We start from the raw sequence: 22,226 nt of genomic DNA, 5'->3' as shown, positions 1-22,226 counted from the left end.
AAAGTGGCTAAAAGATGTATGGGTGGCTACGATTTTACTTTGTGGTAAAAACAAATTGTATCGGTTAGTGTATATATTTAGATGTTACATTAGATGTATGACTATGCGAGTCTTACACCCAACTCACTTGTTTTATTACAGGAAAAGTATGATTGTTTCTCGTCGTTTTTTGTCGGGTGTACCATCAATTCAGAGCCCGACAACCAACTAATTTCGAACAATCAGAAGGAATTTCTTTCAATGTTTCAGCGTACAACAGCTAGAATGAAGCCTCAGTCACAACATGACACAGATAGTATTTAAAGCAGAACATTTATCTAAGGTATAGCTACTTGAACGGTTTGAACATGGGTACCTGTTATCGGGGACGGACACTTCTTTTCCTTGTCATACATGATTACTGACCTTGATTTTAAACAAATTTGAAATACAAATAACAACTCAATATAGACGGATTTTATGGTAGGGAATTACAAACAAGAGATCCCAGAGGGATCTTGGCGCCCACCATTGAATGATCTTTATAGGTTCCATGTCAGATTGATCTTTTCTCTACTTTTCTCTTCCTCTAAGTGTTACTAATCTGTGTAAATTCAGAAACAGCCCTCTAGTACTATTCAAACAAGGGGAACCTATATATAAAATTTATGATTTAGCGATAATGGCGGTCTGTCGGCCATGTTGTTTTCGGATTGGTCCCAAAATGCAATACCAGGGACCAAGGGGAACCTACATATGAAATTTGAGAAAGATCGGTCCCAAAATGCAATACCAGGGACCAAGGGGAACCTTCATATGAAATTTGAGAAAGATCCTTTCAGTATCTTCTGTAAAATAGCAATAACAAACTTCAATTGTCAAAATCCAAGATGGCTGCCTGTCGGCCATGTTGTTTTCCTATTGGTCCCAAGATGTAATATGCATAACTACAGACCAAGGGGAATCTACAAAAAAGTTTGAGAAAGATCCCTTCAGTACTTTCTGAGGAATAGCGATAACAAACTGCAATTGTCAAAATCCAAGATGGCTGCCTTTCGGCCATGTTGTTTTCCGATTGGTCTCAAAATGCAATATGCATAACTAGGCACCGAGGGGAACCTATACATGAAAATTGAGAAAGATCCCTTCAGCACTTTCTGAGAAATAATGATAACAAACTTCAATTGTCAAAATCCAAGATGGCTGCCTGTCGGCCATGTTGTTTTCTGATAGGTCTCAAAATGCAATGTGCATAACAAGATACCGAGGGGAACCTACATATGAAATTTGAAAAAGATCCTTTCAGTACTTTCTGAGAAATAGTGATAACAAACTTCAATTGTCAAAATCCAAGATGGCTACCTGTCGGCCATGTTGTTTTCCGATTGGCCTCAAAATGCAATATGCATAACTAGGCACAGAGGGAAACCTACATATGAAATTTGAGAAAGATCCCTTCAGCACTTTCTGAGAAATAGCAATAACAAACTTCAATTGTCAAAATCCAAGATGGCTGCCTGTCGGCCACGTTGTTTTCTGATTGGTCTCAAAATGCAATATGCATAACTAGGCACCGAGGGGAGCCTACATATGAAATTTGAGAAAGATTCCTTCAGTGCTTTCTGAGAAATAGCGATAACAAACTTCAATTGTCAAAATCCAAGATGGCTGCCTGTCGGCCATGTTGTTTTCTGATTGGTCTCAAAATGCAATATGCATAACTAGGCACCGAGGGGAACCTACATCTGAAATTTAAGAAAGATCCTTTCAGCGCTTTCTGAGAAATAGCGATAACAAACTTCAATTGTCAAAATCCAAGATGGCTGCCTATCGGCCATGTTGTTTTCTGATTGGCCTCAAAATGCAATATGCATAATTAGGCACCAAGGGGAACCTACATATGCAATTTGAGAAAGATCCCTTCAGCACTTTCTGAGAAATAGCGATAACAAACTTCAATTGTCAAAATCCAAGATGGCTGCCTGTCGGCCATGTTGTTTTCCGATTAGTCTCAAAATGCAATATGCATAACTACAGACCAAGGGGAACCTACATCTGAAATTTAAGAAAGATCCTTTCAGCGCTTTCTGAGAAATAGCGATAACAAACTTCAATTGTCAAAATCCAAGATGGCTGCCTGTCGGCCATGTTGTTTTCTGATTGGCCTCAAAATGCAATATGCATAATTAGGCACCAAGGGGAACCTACATATGCAATTTGAGAAAGATCCCTTCAGCACTTTCTGAGAAATAGCGATAACAAACTTCAATTGTCAAAATCCAAGATGGCTGCCTGTCGGCCATGTTGTTTTCCTATTGGTCCCAAGATGTAATATGCATAACTACAGACCAAGGGGAATCTACATATGAAATTTGAGAAAGATCCTTTCAGCGCTTTCTGAGAAATAGCGATAACAAACTTCAATTGTCAAAATCCAAGATGGCTGCCTGTCGGCCATGTTGTTTTCCGATTGCTCTCAAAATGCAATATGCATAATTAGGCACCAAGGGGAACCTACATATGCAATTTGAGAAAGATCCCTTCAGCACTTTCTGAGAAATAGCGATAACAAACTTCAATTGTCAAAATCCAAGATGGCTGCCTGTCGGCCATGTTGTTTTCCTATTGGTCCCAAGATGTAATATGCATAACTACAGACCAAGGGGAATCTACATATGAAATTTGAGAAAGATCCTTTCAGCGCTTTCTGAGAAATAGCGATAACAAACTTCAATTGTCAAAATCCAAGATGGCTGCCTGTCGGCCATGTTGTTTTCCGATTGCTCTCAAAATGCAATATGCATAACTAGGAACCAAGGGGAACCTATATATGAAACTTGAGAAAGATCCCTTCAGTACTTTCTGAGAAATAGCGATAACAAGAATTGTTAACGGACGGAGGGACGGCCGGACGGACGGACGGACGGACCACGGACCACGGACGCAGGGCGATTTGAATAGCCCAACATCTGATGATGGTGGGCTAAAAATTAAAATGTTTTCTCTCTTTGGTGTAAAAACATACCAGTGGAATTTATCCTGTAAATTAATAATTTATCAAGATTCTGTGACTTGTTTAGCATCACCAGATAATGGACTACTTCAGTCGCAACTGGCCCGTGGCCCGTCCGTAAACAATCCTTATTATTGTTATATCTTGGGAAGTAATGGAAGGGTGTTTATTAAACAAATATGGAATACAAATGGCCGACAGGCAGCCATCTAGGATTTTGACAACTGAAGTTTGTTATAATTTCTAAACTTAACACGTAGGTTAACGATCCCCTTGCTTCCTTGCTGTTCCCATTTAATTTTGAGTCAACAAAATGACCAATAGGCAGCCATCTTGGATTTTGACAGTTGAAGTTGTTTAATATGAGAACTGGTGGGATATTTCTCAGACTTCACAAGTAAATTCCTTTTGGTCCATAGTTATGCCCATTTAATTTCGAGTATGATCGGGAAAACGAAATGACCAACAGCCAGCCATCTTGGGTTTTGACAGTTGGAAGTTGTTGTAAGAAGTACTGGAGGGATATTTCTCAAACTTCACAAGTAAATTTCCTTTGCTATATAGTTATGCAGATTCAATTTTGAGACTGATCAGGAAAACGAAATGGTCGACTAACAACTACCTTAGATTTGGAAAGTCCCCGAAGATTACTATTATTGCTATTTCTTGAGGAGTATTGAAGGGATATCTCTTCACAAGTAGATTCCCATTGGTCACTAGTTGTAAGCGTTTTAGCTGATAGGGAAAACAAAATCGCCACCTCTTGAGAAGTACTCGGAGAGATATTTCTCGAGCTTCACCTTATTCCACTCTTGGTCCTTAGCCATGCCCACTGTGTCTATTCAAAGTCGAGTTTGATAAAGAAAACAAAATGGCTACTAAGCTTGTTATCGATATTTCTCTTCTTAGATATTTCATAACTTTCATATAAAGGCCTTCAATGTGATCAAAAGAGGAAAGAAAGGAAAAGTAGAGAAAAGTCTTACATGGGGAAAATGAACTCAATTTCATGGTGGGTGCCAAGATTCCTCTGTGATATTTTGTTAATGTAGTATACCTATCATATAATTACCATCAAATGGTTATTCAAACTTATTTCCAAATCCTATTAATCTTTAATTAAAACAATCTCAAGGGCGTTTTAAAGTCATTTTCAACTAAAATTCAATCAGAATAAACATTGATTGAAACATTAAACATTGTATGACATTTCATCATTATAATGTCATAGCACGTTGTGCCGTCTTTCCCTACCCCATGTTATGCCATTTTACAGATTTGTCTCCCATTTTACCCGTTTCAAGATTTGGTCATCCTCTAGGGTGTGATATCTCTGTCATCCATAGTGTTATATATCTGTCACCCCCTAGTGTGTGGTATCTCTGTCATCCATAGTGTTATATATCTGTCACCCCCTAGGGTGCGATATATCTGTCACCCCCTAGGGTGTGATATCTCTGTCATCCCACAGGGTGTGATATGTCTGTCATCCCCCCAGGTTGTGATATCTCTGTCAACCCCTAGAGTGTGATATCTCTGTCATCCTCTAGGGTGTGATATCTCTCTGTCATCCCCTAGGGTGTGATATCTGTCATCCCCTAGTTTGTGATATCTCCGTCACCCCTATGGTGTGATATCTCCGTCATCCCCTAGTGTGTGATATCTTGTCAACCCCTAGGGTGTGATATCTCCGTATCCCCTAGTGTGTGGTATCTCTGTCATCCCCTAGGGTGTGATATTATGTCATCCCCTAGTGTGTGATATCTTGTCATCCCCTAGGGTGTGATATTATGTCATCCCCTAGTGTGTGATATCTCCGTCACCCCCTAGTGTGTGGTATCTCTGTCATCCCCTAGGGTGTGATATTATGTCATCCCCTAGTGTGTGATATCTCCGTCACCCCCTAGGGTTTGATATCTCTGTCACCCCTTGGGGTGTGATATATGTCACCCCCTAGTGTGTGATATATTTGTCACCCCCTAGGGTGTGATATCTCAGTCACCCCCTAGGGTGTGATATATCTGTCACCCCCTAGTGTGTGGTATCTCTGTCATCCCTTAGGGTGCGATATATCTGTCACCCCCTAGGGTGTGATATATTTGTCATCCCTAGTGTGTGATATCTCTGTCACCCCCTAGGGTGTGATATCTCTGTCACCCCCTAGAGTGTGGTATCTCTGTCACCCCCTAGAGTGTGGTATCTCTGTCATCCCTTAGGGTGTGATATAGTTGTCATCCATAGTGTGAGATATCCGTCACCCCCTAGGGTGTGATATCTCTGTCATCCCCTGGGTTGGAAAGGAAAACTCCACTTCATACTCTGGACCCTGATCTGGATCACAGGGAAGAGCAGTCATAATTTATATAAATGAAGCTGGTTTGACACTGGGGACAGGGTCGGGGCCCCAAAAGGGGAGCTTGGCTGAAATTTTGCATTAAATTGCTACTCCTCCTTATTTGGCTTAATGGATTACCACCAAGTTTGGTCTGAAATATCAGTGTAGAAGGGCAGTCCTAATTCATACAAATGAGGCTGGTTTGACCATTTGGGATGAAGGGGCTGGTTTGACCACTTGGGATGAAGGGGCTGGTCTCTGCTGTTAGTCTTTTGTTTATTGTAGGCTTAACATGTCATTTTAATCATTTGGATATGATTTTGAGTACAATGTTTATATCGTTTTTATAATTAATAATTTATATTGAATTCACCATGTCCCTTATGAATGTGTATGAGTGTGTTGCATGCCTTGTTTTTATAACAGCATATTTTTCACTGTATTATGTACGCATAAAATCTTTATCTCATTGAAAAATAATTGTTTATTGTAATGCATTCATCTATTGCTTTGTCATAAGCCAAGTTACGGTAGACAACCAATGAATTTGGGTCATTTATATCATTGTCTGTATCATACATTGTAACAAGGTCAAGTGATCCCTGTTTGACTTTTTATGTTTTACTGTAAACTCAAAGGATTGCACCACAGACAAACCAATCAATAGACCCTTCAATATAAATACAAACTTTATTTCCATTTTATGTGTCTTTATACTGATTTATTGCAAACTCTGACTTCTTTCTCACATATATCATTCTGACTCAAAACCTTCCTAAATAAACAGTGACAGTGTTAATATATGATATAGCTGAAACATTACTTTAATAGAACATGCACACTTGAACCACAAGTCAGTGTAAATATCACATAAACTACGCACATATCAAGACAAAGCTGTGACATGCCATACACTCAAAATGTGGTCCAACTCTTCCTTGATCTGATGGCTTGAAGGCACATGAGAGTCTGTTTGAATCAGACTTTCCCCCACTGTCAAGCCACATGCTTCTCCATCAACAGTCTGGTGAAAGTCAGAGGAAACTGTAGACCTGTGATAATGTTGCATGTTATAATATCTGATACTTGTCACAAAGAAAGTCTGATGTAGCAGACACCCTAGACTAGTTATCAAATCAGATCTTTTACACATCTGAAAGTTATCTGAAATGTCACGCAATCCCACACATTAACATTACACAACAAAACCTCATTGAAATGGAATTCTAATAATGCACACACATCTTACGGTACATTCATCTAAAGGGCCCTGGAATCATCACACACATCTTACGGTACATTCATCTAAAGGGCCCTGGAATCATCACACACATCTTACGGTACATTCATCTAAAGGGCCCTGGAGTCATCAGACAAATCTTACTGGTACATTCATCTAAATGGCCCTGGACTCATAACACATATTGTACCAGTACAATCATCTGAAAGGCCCTGGACTTGCCACACACATTGTACCGGTACATTCATCTAAAGGGCACTGGACTCATCGCACACATTGTACCGGTACATTCATCTGAAAGGCCCTGGACTTGCCACACACATTGTACCGGTACATTCATCTGAAAGGCCCTGTGCTCGCCACACACATTGTCCCGGTACATTCATCTAAAGGGCCCTGGACTCATCGCACACATTGTCCCGGTACATTCATCTAAAGGGCCCTGGACTTGCCACACACATTGTACCGGTACATTCATCTAAAGGGCCCTGGACTTGCCACACACATTGTACCGGTACATTCATCTAAAAGGCCCTGGACTTGCCACACACATTGTACCGGTACATTCATCTAAAGGGCCCTGGACTTGCCACACACATTGTACCGGTACATTCATCTAAAAGGCCCTGGACTCGCCACACACATTGTACCGGTACATTCATCTGAAAGGCCCTGGACTCATCGCACACATCTTACTGGTACATTCATCTAAAACGCCCTGGGCTCACCACACACATTGTACCGGTACCTTCATCTAAAGGGCCCTGGACTCGCTACACACATTGTACTGGTACATTCATCTAAAGGGCCCTGGACTTGCCACACACATTGTACCAACATTCATCTGAAAGGCCCTGGACTCATCGCACACATCTTACCGGTACATTCATCTAAAAGGCCCTGGACTCACCACACACATTGTATTGGTACATTCATCTAAAAGGCCCTGGACTCACCACACACATTGTACCGGTACATTCATCTGAAAGGCCCTGGACTCATCGCACACATTGTACCGGTACCTTCATCTAAAAGGCCCTGGACTCACCACACACATTGTATTGGTACATTCATCTGAAAGGCCCTGGACTTGCCACACACATTGTCCCGGTACATTCATCTAAAACGCCCTGGGCTCACCACACACATTGTACCGGTACCTTCATCTAAAGGGCCCTGGACTCGCTACACACATTGTACTGGTACATTCATCTAAAGGGCCCTGGACTTGCCACACACATTGTACCAACATTCATCTAAAGGGCCCTGGACTCATTGCACACATTGTATTGGTACATTCATCTGAAAGGCCCTGGGCTCACCACACACATTGTACCGGTACATTCATCTGAAAGGCCCTGGACTTGCCACACACATTGTACCGGTACATTCATCTGAAAGGCCCTGTGCTCGCCACACACATTGTACCGGTACATTCATCTGAAAGGCCCTGTGCTCGCCACACACATTGTATTAGTACATTCATCTGAAAGGCCCTGGACTTGCCACACACATTGTACCGGTACATTCATCTGAAAGGCCCTGGACTCACCACATACATCTTCTACTTCTCCCTAAGGATGCCTGAAACTACACTGGATTTACTTGCTTTAGTTCCTTTTTCCTCTGCTCAGCGACATTCAACGAAATCAAAAATATTTTCCAAGCCAAGCAGAAATTAGAAAAGAAATAGAAACAATCCAATATAGCCTCAAATATCCTTCATACTCAATAGTTGTCATAACAGAGCTTTTGACAATATAAATACATATACTCAATATCTGGTACACAATCATCAGAGAACATTAACATGATCAAACTTAACAAAATACTCGGAGATATTTAACAGCACTCATGTCAGGATACTACTGGAAGGTGAAACTCTGTCCTGTCAAAGACAAGTGGGCGTCGTCGCGGCTTCACGTTCTTCTCTGCTGTATATAGAGTTAAGGTTTGATCTATTGAGGTATTTCTAGATTTGCTGAATTATAAAGAAAATAATGCTGTAGATCTTCCAAGCAGAACTACGGTTGACTGGAAGTAAGATTATATACATAATACACATTATCGCTGTATAGGAGCTTAAAAGGAATTAACCTAAAATCAGTTTGAAAGGATGACACTTACATCCTTTTAATAATCTTATATGTTGACAGTAATTTATATTCTGTTAATATTAAGATTTTGCTATTAAAATGCCATTTCTATCAATGGTGAATAAAACTATACTAGAACACTGACAGGTCAGCAATGGCCCCGTCTTGTGGCAATTTATACCCCATCATGTCAAGAAGACATCTGTCCATATAACTGAGGCTGACATTTAGACTTCAAAAACAATTGCAAGGAAGCAAAATAATGCATTTTACATTTACTATGATGTGACTCATGTTTCCTTCCACCTTCATATTTGCTGGGCTTGCTTCATATTTGCTGGGCTAACAGAAATGTAAATAATGGACCAGGTGCAATCTTCATTTGTTAGTTTTGATTTGTTTTATTTCAAAATATTCCCATCAAGATCCAGGGTTGTAGTCGGAGATCAACTTTGTCTTCGACCTTTTCACCAAAATGACCTTGACCTTAAATCCAGTGAGGAGCTGTGATAACTCAGTTTGTTAGAGCATCAGCCACATACATAATCTCGGGTGAAGATCTGAGGTCAGTTGTTTGACACTACTGGTAGCAGTTTTTTGGTTTTTTGAGAAGCTAAGAAAGGACAATTTAGAAAGACACTTTACCCTAATTACTCTGGATGGCATGTTGGTTTAGTGAGGTAGCCACTAGCTACTACAAGGAGACCCTGCCTTAACATAACCCTAGCTGTTCACAGGTGATAAACCCAACAAATAAACTATATTCCAGAGACATTGATCTTTGGCCAGTTGACATATCCTGTAATTCAGATCTATTTAGCTTCATAGTGTCATATCAAAATGTTCATCAGTGAAAAATACTAAACCTTACATTGACAATGAACCATTTATTCCCATGACTTTGACCTTTCGACAGATTAATTCCTTGTTTCATTCTCTCCAACTTTGCTTCATTATTACGGTAATTACCATAACAAAATTTGAACATGACATTTACTCAGTGACTTTAGCAGTACATCAGTTGATTCCTTGTTTAATTATGTCCATCAATAAAAAGATACAAAATTTTACCTTGACCTTTGATCAAGAGACTTTGACTTTTGGTCAGTTGACTCTTAGTATAATCCTGACCACATACATTGCTTCAAAGTGTCATAACATCTTCATCAGTGAAAAGGCACAAAATTTGACCTTGACCTTTGACCAAATGACACTGACCCTTGGTCAGTGCACTTCTTGTTAAAATCCACCCAGCATTGCTACATAGTCACAAGAAAGTTTCAATCGTAAAATTACCTTTGACCATGTGACCTTGACCTTTGGTCAGTTGACTCATGTAACTTTAATCAATATTGCTTCAAAAATGTTCATTGATGAAAATTTGACTTGACCTTTGACCCAGTGACCTTGACTCTGGTCAGTTGACCCCATTGAAATCCAAGCAACAAAGCTTTGTAGTGTCACAACAAAAGGTTCATTAGTGGAAGGCTAAACATTTGACCTTGACCATTAGCCCAGTGACCTTTACCTCTGACCTTTGGTCAGTAGACTCATTGTTTAATTCTAACAATATTGCCTTATCTGCAAACTTTTACCTTGACCTTTGAATCTGATGACTTTGACCATTGACCTTTACTTTTTACCTTAGTGTGTATTTTTGTAAACTTAACATCTCGATGTGCCATCATGTAGATAGGTTAACAAATACTGAAGTTATTGCCAGGAGTAAAATGTTTCCGGACAGTCAGTCCGTCAGACAGTGATTATTATATGGCACCCGTGTCTCCAATAGTGGGCCTAATCAGATACTGCCAAAATATATGTCAAGGTTCAACTACTTTCTACGGTACTTTTTATAGGGAATTATTAACTGATTCTTTCATTTTACCTGTTAAAGAACAAAATCTTCCAACGGTTTGGACAGTTGTTAGTTCTTTAATGATGTGTCTAGAGAATCAAATGGCATATCATTATGCCTACAGAATAATGTATCATACAAAGTAAAGGATATTTGTGTAGTAGCTTGAATAGTCCGGTGCCGATTCCCATCGGGATGCCCATGATGATGCATTCACTCACACCTACAAGAATCACACCAAACCAATTCATAAGAAGATAAAACATGATCAGACATGAATAACTATAATAGCATTGTCACTTGAAGAAAAACTTAGTTTGTGGAAACTTAAATTGCAACATGCCTATGTATTAGATAAATGTTAATATTTTACACAATTACATACTGAAATATTCAATTAACATCAAAATTGTATGTCATCTTAGCAGAGTCAGATAATCAAAACATATTCACATCATAGATTTTCCTGGCATTTGTATATTAGGTTTCAGATTGATCATTTCACTTCTACCCCTGGCTGATTTTATTTATTGTATTCCATATTGACTAGATGTTGATGAGTTTGTTGTTTACGAAATGGAGATGAAACGCATAGCCTGACATTGTTTTACATTGATATTTACAGGTCCCTTGGAGCCTATTTGTTTATACATATTTATCATGACTCTCCAGAAATCAGAGCAAGGTCACTCTATTTCATAAACTGTTGATTTTGTAAGGAAGGGAGATAACTCACCATTGATTGTGTCTTTCTGTCCATGATAGGCAGCTTCAAATAAATGGTCTGCTGTCTTCTCAAACTGAAGCAATGTGATAAAAGCATGATAAAGATATTGTGTAGTGTATCTTAAATTTCTAAGTGTATCAGGTGAATAATTAAATTATACATTGGCCGGATAATGTCATATAAATACTGAGGGGTATTATATTTTTCACTAGTATACTGTTGGATGTATTTTAATTGTAATATAACTGATGGCATTTGGTACTTGGATAGCCTGATCATATAAAAACCAGATATTACCGAAGCCAGCATGAGGACACTCTCCTTCATTTTGGCCAATCCAAATCGGGTAATCCCCAAAACTTCTCCCTGTAAAAAATTAATATGCATCTTTGTATTTCATGTCAATTTGGAAAATAGAAAAATGTCATATTTTGCAGTTTATTAACACAAGAAGCATTCATTACTAAATCACTGGAAGTCAATCAGAAATATGATTATCTATATATCATATATGATAATACTTCATGAGATTAAATGAGTTCAGATATACTTTATAAATACATCATGTTCCATATACTGTATTTATCCTGGATAAAGCCCATGCCTTGTACCAAGCCTATTCAGTAAAATATGCTAACAGATGCTATTTCAGTGACATGCAAAATAAACCTACCTCCTATTTGTGTTGAAGTAAATGTGTTGTCCCCCCACCCCCATCCCCAAGTTTGAGCTACAGATCTTCATGTTTGTTCATGTTTGAGGTCATACATCATACCTTCATACCTACAAGCTTTTATCAACTGACCTGACAAAGTTATTACAGTAACTGTATACACCACATATATTTACTTATGTTGAGGGTATAATGATATAAAAACCTTACCTTAAAGGTCATAAGGTCAGCTAGAAGCATCACATGGCGGATGTCAATACTCATTCCGTGACTTGACATTGTGTAGTTGATCTCGTTCATGATGGTGGTACGAGCAGCCTCAATACCCAATGTCTTTTCTACTTCCAGTGTGTTGTTGGACGACACGTGGGTACCCTTTACCCCTGGTGTGGCTATGACTGCTCTCAGATTGTCCCCCTCTACCAGTAGTTTGTACTTGTCTCCCTCACCCTCGTCTATGTGTATCACAGCTCTAGTCACGGATGGTATACCCTGGTAAAAACAACATTTTTTTCTATAACAATGTGGGCCTTTGCTAGCAAAGGTCAGCTGTATTCTCCTTGGCCCTAGTCCGACCTTGACCTTTCATGTACATTCAAACAGAGAATTATGCATCACTATGCCAATAATGACCCAGTATACCTCCAGTATTTCTCCAATTACCTCCAACCTAACCAGAATATTTCCAGTATTCCTCAAGTAAACCCCAGTATTCTTCCAGTATACCCCCAGTAATCACATTGCGAGGGTATAATATGACAATGACTAATTAACCAACCCTGTCAGCTAGAGCATGACAGTGACCTACCTTGATCATTACACCTGGCAGCTCCTTCTTCAGTGTCTGCAGAACGTAGTACATTGAGCTCTTGGAAGTTTCGTTTGGCTTCACTGTAATGACAGCTTCACTGTGGATCTGGATGTGCTGTATAAATCAAGGTCAAATGTTTCCAAGGTAAGAAATAATCAAGGTCAAATGTTGTCTATAGAAATACTCAAGGGCAAATGTCTGAAGTCAAATTTTAGTGCTAAGATGAAATTTATCAACAACTCATTGACAACAACCAAGTCATTATACACCAAAGCATTGCTATATCACAAGTCAAATTCAATGCCAGGTAAGGTCAAAAGTCACAAAGGTTTATCCGACTAACATGATATCTGATCAAAATAAAGTTTTTAACAGTGACAATCTGGATTCTCTGGTTGTAAAGTGCTTTAAAATTTGTTGATGTCTGCAGTGTCAAAATCAATGCTCCTGAATGTTATTTCACTGTATACCAAGTACTTACCTGTGGTTTCACCTTGAGCTTGGAGCTGCATATGGCAAATTTGATACTGTCTGCATGGACTTCCAGCTGGGGATTTGAGAGAATTTGGTTTAGTTGATATCTTATTATAAATACAATGTTATTTTTGCAACAATTTATAAAGTAAATTAATGTAGAAAACAAATGTTTACTTAACAATTAACAACTGATTTAATAGCTTATTGAATACATAGTTTATATTGATTTTCAAACTTGTATACAAAAATATTAATCTAATGTCAAAATACAAAATTAATTAACACTGAATACGAAATAAAAATCTCTGGTTTGTTTCATAATTTCTACACAAATGTCCATCTCATAAATCAACCTTCTATATGTTTATGCTAATTAAATCATACTAATACAAACTTTGAATAATAGTTATAAAGACCTTGTGATGTCCTAGCATAAACAATAACTATCATGAAAAGTCCTTCTTGAGTGTATTTTTATTAATTCCATATGCTAATTGGGACCTACCTTGAGCAGGCGTATTCTTTCCAAGTCAAGCTTGATCAATATGAAGCAGTCATCTGGCAAGAACACTTCCTCCATATATTCAGACACCTATCAAATAGACATCAATAGTCTAAGAATCTAACATGGGTCTGTTCCAGTTATTTAACAGAAACAAAGCATGACAGACAAACCTAAATTAATATCCCCAATGAAAGCAGGGGAAATAATAAATAAATGTAGCTTAATTACTACATATAAAAGCCCTCCTCTCAAGAAATGAAGCCACTAAAATGCTGACAAAATTTGGCATTACATATATTATAACATTCATACAGGACAGACAGAGAGGAAACCTAAAGTTCCCCTGGTTTTACAAGTAGGGGACTAATAAGTTGTAGGTACATACTCTTGTTGCCTACCATTACATTTTTGCTCTTGCTCTATAAAGATGAACACTCTGGCATGAAAGATCAATACTTAATAATTAAAAGGTTGTCAAATATTAAATTCTGTAGGTCTGAAAAAGTGACTTCACACTATTATCAAGCTTCACTCTGAAATGGCTGTCGCACTGTTATAAACCCAATGTAATGATCAACAAACCTCTCCTAAAGTTGTCTTTTCAATGCGACCCTTGACGACTCGTGCAAATTCTGCATCATTTTCCACTTCCAACTGGGCTGTGATGATGGGTGTACTAATGATTTTTGAGGCGTTGATGATTTCTTTAATCCTAGGCACACCCTGTGTGATGTCTGTTTTGGGGTTAAGGTCAAAGTACCAACATCATTGTAATGAACATTTCCCGAAAAAGAAACAAACCTTACCGCTGATTTGATCTAAAAGGCAGTATTATTGTAAGTTAGTGTGAGTTTCCTCTGACTCACACTTTTAATCTGATGGAAAATCAAATGGCCTGACAACGGTGAAGCATTATTATAGTCATTTAGTCATTTCCCTGCAAAAACCTGTCAACTTGCCACCCCTGATCTGGAGAGAACTTCAACTTATATAGATAAACAAGCACTCTGAGAGTAATGCTAAAGCAATACCATGTCCCCTACCGATGCCAGATTTTCCATCAATATAGGCGAGTGAGAGTCAAAGGTATCTCAACGTAGGAGTCAGCTGTGTATGTCAAAGATACTCATGGAAGCAACACCAGCAAAGTGAAATGTCTTCAAGGTCATCTGTGTGCCTGGCTCCCCAATACTCTGTGCACACACAGCTCCAACAGCTGTCCCTGTAAAACACAGAGATTATATATGTCAAAACAATGCTCATCTACTGTATTTATCCTGAAATATGCCCAGGGAGACAAAACAACGTTCACCTTCTGTATTTATCCTAAAATATGCCAAGGGAGTAAAAACAATGCTCACCTACCGTACTTATCTTGAAATATGCCCAGGGAGACAAAACAACACTCACCTTTTGTATTTATCCTGAAATATGCCAAGGGAGTAAAAACAATACTCACCTAACGTACTTATACTGAAATATGCTCAAGGAGCCAAAAGACAACTTTACAAGTCAGGAAGTGGGCTTATTTAGTTTACTAATTCAGCAATTATACTGAACTGCAATAAATATGATGAGCTTTTTACTAGGCATTAACGTATTGAAAGGTAATTACAGTAACTGTACAGTTCCCATATTTGTAATGCACTCAGAAAACAAGGAGGTGAATTCAGCAATCAAAGCAGAAATTTAAAAGATATAATATAATATTGAAATCTAATACACAGTGTAACAGTTAAATTCATTCTACACTCAAAATTCAAAGTAAATGTTCCAATTAAAAGTACTTGTAGCACAAATTAACAGTACAATGTTAAAAGACATAAATTTCCAGAATGAATTATTAATAAATTAATAAATTCACTTACTGATATAACACAATAAATAAGTACCACATGACCTTCAGCTTACCTGGTTCTATTTGGGCCCGCATAAATTTGTGCTTACAGCAGGACAGGAAATGGTCAAGTTGGGTTTCAGTCACTCTCTCCACCTCAAGGAGCACTGTTAAATCAAAGAGATGTCAAAATGTCCTCAATTCATTGTATGTATATCTGAAAACATCTTCCATGGTTTTATATTCAAAATCTAACTTGTTGATGAAACAATCAGCTTATCCATGTAAACCTGAGTCAGTAAAGAGATAAATTTATTTGATGTAATCAGTTTTTTTGGTTTTGAGACTGAAATCATTAACATTAATGCAGAAACATTTCTACTCTATACAATACACTAAATAATCACATTTAATCCCTTCATTAAGTTATCAAAGCTAGATGTCTTGTGTCCCTACATACATAATATATTATTATAAATAGTCATTTAGAAAGTGAAAGAAGTTGAAAAAGGTTGCATAAAGGTTGATTAATTACAAATTTCTGAACTTATCCTATGCTGATTTTCCAAATTACCTGGTGGAAGTCGCTGCTCCTGCTCATCAAGAATACCATACTTTTGTCTAGATTTGTTGATACTTTTCAGCCATTTTCTTTATAAATTGCCTGTACAGAATGACATTTCATTGATAAACAAAAGGGTTTAGAACATAAAAGGTTAAACTACATATGAAATCCTATCTTGAACATAAAAGGTTAAACTATATATTAAATCCTATCTTATGTGTGGTAACCTGTAGATAACAATGTCATACAAAAGTCCAGGTATGATAGTAACTAATTACCAGCTAAATTATCTTATATATACCATGTTTACCCTGTCATATGCCCAGAAGATCAACAGTACTTCCTACATAAACCTTTGACTTAGAGTAGGGTGGTATTGTTTAAGATCAATGAAATAGGATATTCTTAATTTTATACGGAGCACAGTAGACTTGGATATCCTTTTCTCTTACCCTGGACAGGGATATCCACAATTTTACCGGTGTGAGATTTTTTTTTCTCTTACCCTGGACAGGGATATCCACAATTTTACTGGTGTGAGATTTTTTTTCTCTTGCCCTGGACAGGGATATTCACAATTTTACCGGTGTGAGATTTTCTTATCTCACCCTAGATTGAGACAAGCTACACATTCTCAATAATTGCATTTCGTCACGTCAACAATACCATGACGTCACGACAACAATACAATGACATCCCGATGACAATTCAATCACGTCACATCATCATTTCCTTGCATTGATGTAATGTCCATATTGGATACATAAGTTGGTTAACAGGGTAAGAGAAAAATAATCAAAGCCTCATCTTTGGCCATTTAAGAATCTTCCCTTTCGATCAAGATTTCCTTCTCACTTCCATGGGGGTAAAAGATTCTATTAATCACTGGTAATAAGCTTATTGTGTGCTTATTTTGTGATAAACACACTATAGTAAAATAACAGGTAAAAGTCACATACTTAAGGTCATTCTTAAATTCTGCACTACAGGTCTGGAACATGTTGGTAGCTAATTTCTGTTCAACCAGTTGGACAATGGTTTTACCATTGAGTGCTTTTTCTCCTTGACTACTTCTTCTGGTGTTTGCCTGTAGAATATTGAAATATTACACCAATGTGAACTATTTCTTGCACTTGCACTGCTATAAAACTTTTTCTCAAGTGTCAAATATATATTGCCTTGAAGAAACAATAATGCTGAATATGAATTTTAAATTCAAACAAGAGGCCCAGAAGGCCTGAATTGCTCATGTGGCCAGTTAGTAATTATGGCAACATACTTTATAATTTCCCATTTTCATTATGATTGTAATACTGAGGTATATTTTAGTAATGTTTAATGAAAAGGCATACTATATTTCTGACAGAGATGAAATGATTCACTGATGCCTTGGTGAATCATAATGTAGGGTTTCGCATAGATGCATATAATAATGTTCAAGTCAGTTAATGTATTGAAATTCCAAAAATTACCTCAGTCTGATGGTGTTTTTGTTAAATCAAACATAACCTGTGCAAAACCCATTACATACTGTACAATACTGTAGCAATATGTGAAGCATGTTGTTGATCATGTGTAGTACAGAGTGTACATAATAGGTCACATAATTCATATTTCTCAATGGTGACCTTGAAAATAGGTCAAGGACATTTGTATCCTGATTCTACATACAACTCAATCCTTGTGACATGCTGGAAAAATATTATACATATGGGTCTTTTGGAACTTGAAAATAAGATCATTAAAGTTTCTAACATATTAAAATCTTGTCACTTGGAAAACAGGTAAATATCATTGATAGCAGTCCATAGCAGGAACCTACTGGCCTACAATGAGTACCCTAGGTCTTTTAGGACTTGAGAATACGATTTGAAAATTTATTTTTAACTATTTGGTCCTAATGTCTGAAAATAGGTCAAGGTAATTCATATGAAGAAACTTTATACCACTCTTTCCTAGGTACATGCAAGCAAAATATCAGGCCTCTGGGTCTTCTGGGACTTGAGAAGATTCTAGACATTTTCAACATATTTGAGCCCATTGAGGTCATTGGTATAAAAAATTTCCTAGCAATCCATAGTAGGTATTAACTGGCCAAAGATGAGTACTCCAGGTCTTTTAGAACACGAGCAGAAAATTCACAAAGGAACATTCAACTACTTGACCCTAGTGACCTTGAGAATGGGTCAAGGTCATTTATATGAGTAAACTTTATACCACTCCGTCCTACGTACTTGCTGACAAAATATCAGTTTTGAGTTGCTTGTAGTTTTCAAGAAGAAGTTAAAAGTTGACGAACGGATGCCCACTCATGCACCATACCATAAGCTCAATGACACTTCATGACACAAAATTGGTAGTTTTGTATTGGCATCTTTCAATTGACAATGTACTCAATGCACATATGGTGCATTCTTATTTCAGTGTGTTGCCTGCATGTACATATTATGAATTAACACTTATGTTTCAAAATCGATAGTGGGTAAAAGAAAGTCCAAATTTAAATTTTGATGAAACTGACTGCAATTGAATTGGGATACACATACCTGTATATGCCTATAGCTACAACTAAGATTGTAACATCCTAACAAATGTGTATATGTGTAGGTGGTAAGCATCAGCCGCTTTCTCTTGACATATTTTTAACACAATAATACACTAAAACTACACCTTCACAAACATGTCTGTGCTTAAACAATATCTAAATTTGTGATCACAAGGTTACAACCTAGACCTTGACATATCAGTCAAATGTTTTAGGTGTATAATGTAACTATTTTCTGTTATTATAATTATATAAAAGATCTACATCATAGCCCAGATATGGTCAAACAAAATGCTTGATATGTAGGACAAGACACATTTTTTAGCGATGAAAGATTCCAGGTGAATGCTAAATAATTCAAGATATACACTGACCCTGACATGGTCAAACACACGTTTGAAGTCTATGGGTGTATCCTTGCCCTCCATGCAAGCTGGGTCGAGGCTGTCACCTCCGTACAGGAACTGGACGATATCTCCCGTAGAACTCCTTACTGTCAGATCATAGTGGGAACACAGGTCTTCAAGTGACTAGAAAACACAGGATAAAATGTAAATCAGTGATAATAATAACCTCTAATCATCATAAGCTCTGTAAAGCTTTAATTACATCACTGCTAATAGAACATTTTTGTTATTACAGATGTTGGAGGAAAACCAATGTGCCATCAGTGGGTTAGTGGGGAAACTAACCAAACAAACACCATCCCCTGCCATCAGTGCGTCTCAATCTCATTTTCTAGGGAAGAGTGGCATGATGCTAACACGACCAGTACTCATGACAGCATTCTACTTTCATCGCATTAGAGATCACGGCTACTGAGACACCCTAGGCACCCTAAGTGTACAATATGCGATATTCATTTCTTGTGATGAATTTCTACTTTTAACAGACATTAGCAGGAATCAACAGTTCAATTTATTGGTCTAGGGTATAACTCTTGGGTTTGTTGTGTTTTATTCTAAAAAATGGTGGCATAATAAATTTAAATTAAGCTAATTATTCTTCATGAATGCTACCTTTAAAACTCACAGAATCACATGCCAAATTTCAAATGTTAGTAGCATTTTTCATTATTATATGCTATTCAATTTTTATCTGTTTACTTACATCAACTAAAATTGTATTCAAATATTTTTCTGATATGCCTTTATACAGATATTCTACACACCTTTGTAAATGTCCGCTACGTATGTGATTTAAAGGTAATATTACAGCTCTGTTGTACATGGTCCAACACATATAGGTAGGTCACAGCATGGGGACAAAACACAAAGCCTTTCTCACTGGGGCAAACATATAACTAATATTAATACCCTGCGTACACTACTCTCCGGCAGGACCAACTGTCAGAAATCATCCGTCAGTCATCCAGAGTTATGTTATTATAGTTAGGGCAAACACCTAACTCCAATTGAAAGTGAGGAAATGTCCATGGAGTCATAAAGGAAAGATACAGTTATTAAAGGATAGAAGAGATAAAAGTCCACAATTAAACTGCCATTAAAAGTTGGAGACAACATGTACAACAATTATCGAACCTACTTTCAGGGACTACTCAGGGTGTTTGAACCTGTAGTTAATTACTGCAAAAGCACCAGCACAACATCAAACACTACTGTAACACTTAACAGACAAACGGTGTGGTCGACTTACTTTCACCAGTCGTCGCTGCATGTAGCCAGTCTCTGCTGTCTTGACTGCTGTGTCAACCAAACCTTCTCGGCCTGCCATGGTATGGAAGAAAAACTCTGTTGGTGTCAGACCAGTGTAGAAACTGTTCTCAACGAAACCTCGTGCTGCTGGATCCTTAGCTGTAATCATATCAAACATATTGCTGAATTTGATTGCTGTAGAGTCTTTAGTTGTAAACAAATCAAACATATAGCTAATTCAGATCAATGCTGGGTCCTTAGCTGTATACAAATCAAACATATTGCGGATTCAGATCAATGCTGGGTCCTTAGCTGTTCACAAATCAAACATATAGCAGATTCAGATCACTGCTGGGTAGACTGGTTCCTTCCTTTAATTCTCTCAGCCAGAGCTGCACTCCGCTCACAAAGGATCGGTAGTGGGTAACCATGACGATTTTTTCAATTGTTACATTCTATGACATATGTATTGCTAATTTAAGACACGGAAAACCCTAATAAACATAAAGCGATGGATCTCGGCCTCAAGAGGAAGCATACACTTTGGCTGATAAACAAAGGAAGAGGATCTTATTTTTAAAAATTACTTCAGACAAACAGTGCCTAATATGTTTATGACCATGACACTATTGAAGCTTGTTTCTTTAGCTGAAGGAACATCTCCATGATAACATAACAACGCAATAAAGATGCACATAGGCTGAATTTGGAATTCTACTCAAGATGGTTACTTGCTACCAGTCCTTTGTGTAGAGAGGTAACTTAGTAGGGAACCAGTCTAACTGCTGGGTCGGGTCCTAACCTGTAAACAAATCAAACATATCGTTGATTAAGAATATATCTGGATCAGACCCAGTACTGAATCATTATGCCTTCCTTCATTTCATAGGGCAGAGAATGTTACTGATTTCTTCATAAGACTCACCATGCTTTTCAAAGTGAGGTAGAGCACGATCCTCGAAGCCATTGGGTGTCCTCTTACCACTTATGGCCTGCTGTCCCACACAGGATATCATCTGAGAAATGTTGATGAATGATCCTACAAAAGATCGTGTAAAAGATAAGGGAACAGCACCTCTATAGATGAATTTAGTGATAGATTAAGTACATGTTAATTATGGACATAAAACTGCACCATCATATAGATGTGTCATACTACTAAGTCTTGTTAGTGATGTTAGCAGTGGAAAGTGTGGAAATAAAAACAAATATACTGAGTCACGTGATCTACAAAACTGACATCTAAACAGATTAAATGGCATGAAACGATGAAGTATCAATTTGTTTAAATGATGAGGATGAACATTTGATAACAGCAACCAAGTATTATCACACAAATCCCCACAACCTGACTTCTCACCAGGGTACACCTTTATACGACTCTTATTAAAACTTTTCTTTTTTTGTGTTTCTTGAATATAACTACTTTGATGTAATTACACTTGAACACCTCTAGATCTGGTACAAGAAAACTAAACATAGTACAAGTCTACAATGTTGATGATTTGGTCGATCTTACCCTTAGAACCACAGATGGCCATAGTCAGGGGGCTGTTACTCTTGTGTAGCTCTCGAAGACAAGCTTTTCCAGCATGGTCACGGATTACAGACAGTTCTTTTAGGATACAGGCCTGAAACATCACATAACCATGACCACTTAAAGACATCACCAAAATGTGTTAAACTGACTGTAATGAGATTAAGACAACTTGCAATAATGATTAATTCAAAAGTACCATATCTATACTGTAATAAGGCCCAGAGGCGAACATACACAAGATGGTTTGTGTTTCTCATGAAGCTGAGATCATAGGCCGTACTGTACTGTCACAGCTGTGTCCATGGGCATGACACTATTACTGTTGCTCTAGATAGCATGCACTGGGCCTCCCACATGTTGCTGATCTGGA

General features: G+C 37.8%; 1 protein-coding gene across 1 annotated transcript in view; it reads right to left on the bottom strand.

The window, feature by feature from the left end:
* Window positions 1-6,001: 6,001 nt before the first annotated feature.
* LOC117330309 (DNA-directed RNA polymerase III subunit RPC1-like) overlaps window positions 6,002-22,226 on the bottom strand; it is a 35,599-nt gene continuing 19,374 nt past the window's right edge. The window contains 17 exon segments of the mRNA XM_033888503.1: window positions 6,002-8,503; window positions 10,675-10,744; window positions 11,258-11,321; window positions 11,546-11,614; window positions 12,132-12,413; window positions 12,730-12,846; window positions 13,214-13,279; window positions 13,715-13,801; window positions 14,297-14,448; window positions 14,841-14,936; window positions 15,626-15,718; window positions 16,126-16,202; window positions 17,076-17,203; window positions 19,036-19,191; window positions 20,318-20,475; window positions 21,242-21,355; window positions 21,836-21,947. Of these exon segments, the coding sequence (XP_033744394.1) occupies window positions 8,425-8,503; window positions 10,675-10,744; window positions 11,258-11,321; window positions 11,546-11,614; window positions 12,132-12,413; window positions 12,730-12,846; window positions 13,214-13,279; window positions 13,715-13,801; window positions 14,297-14,448; window positions 14,841-14,936; window positions 15,626-15,718; window positions 16,126-16,202; window positions 17,076-17,203; window positions 19,036-19,191; window positions 20,318-20,475; window positions 21,242-21,355; window positions 21,836-21,947 (1,920 nt within the window). The 3' untranslated portion in view covers window positions 6,002-8,424.

This window comes from Pecten maximus, chromosome 1 (genome assembly GCF_902652985.1).
Source record: "Pecten maximus chromosome 1, xPecMax1.1, whole genome shotgun sequence".
Lineage (NCBI taxonomy): Eukaryota > Metazoa > Mollusca > Bivalvia > Pectinida > Pectinidae > Pecten > Pecten maximus.
The sequence above is the reverse complement of the archived record's forward strand: the minus strand, read 5'-3'. Positions and strand labels throughout refer to the sequence as shown.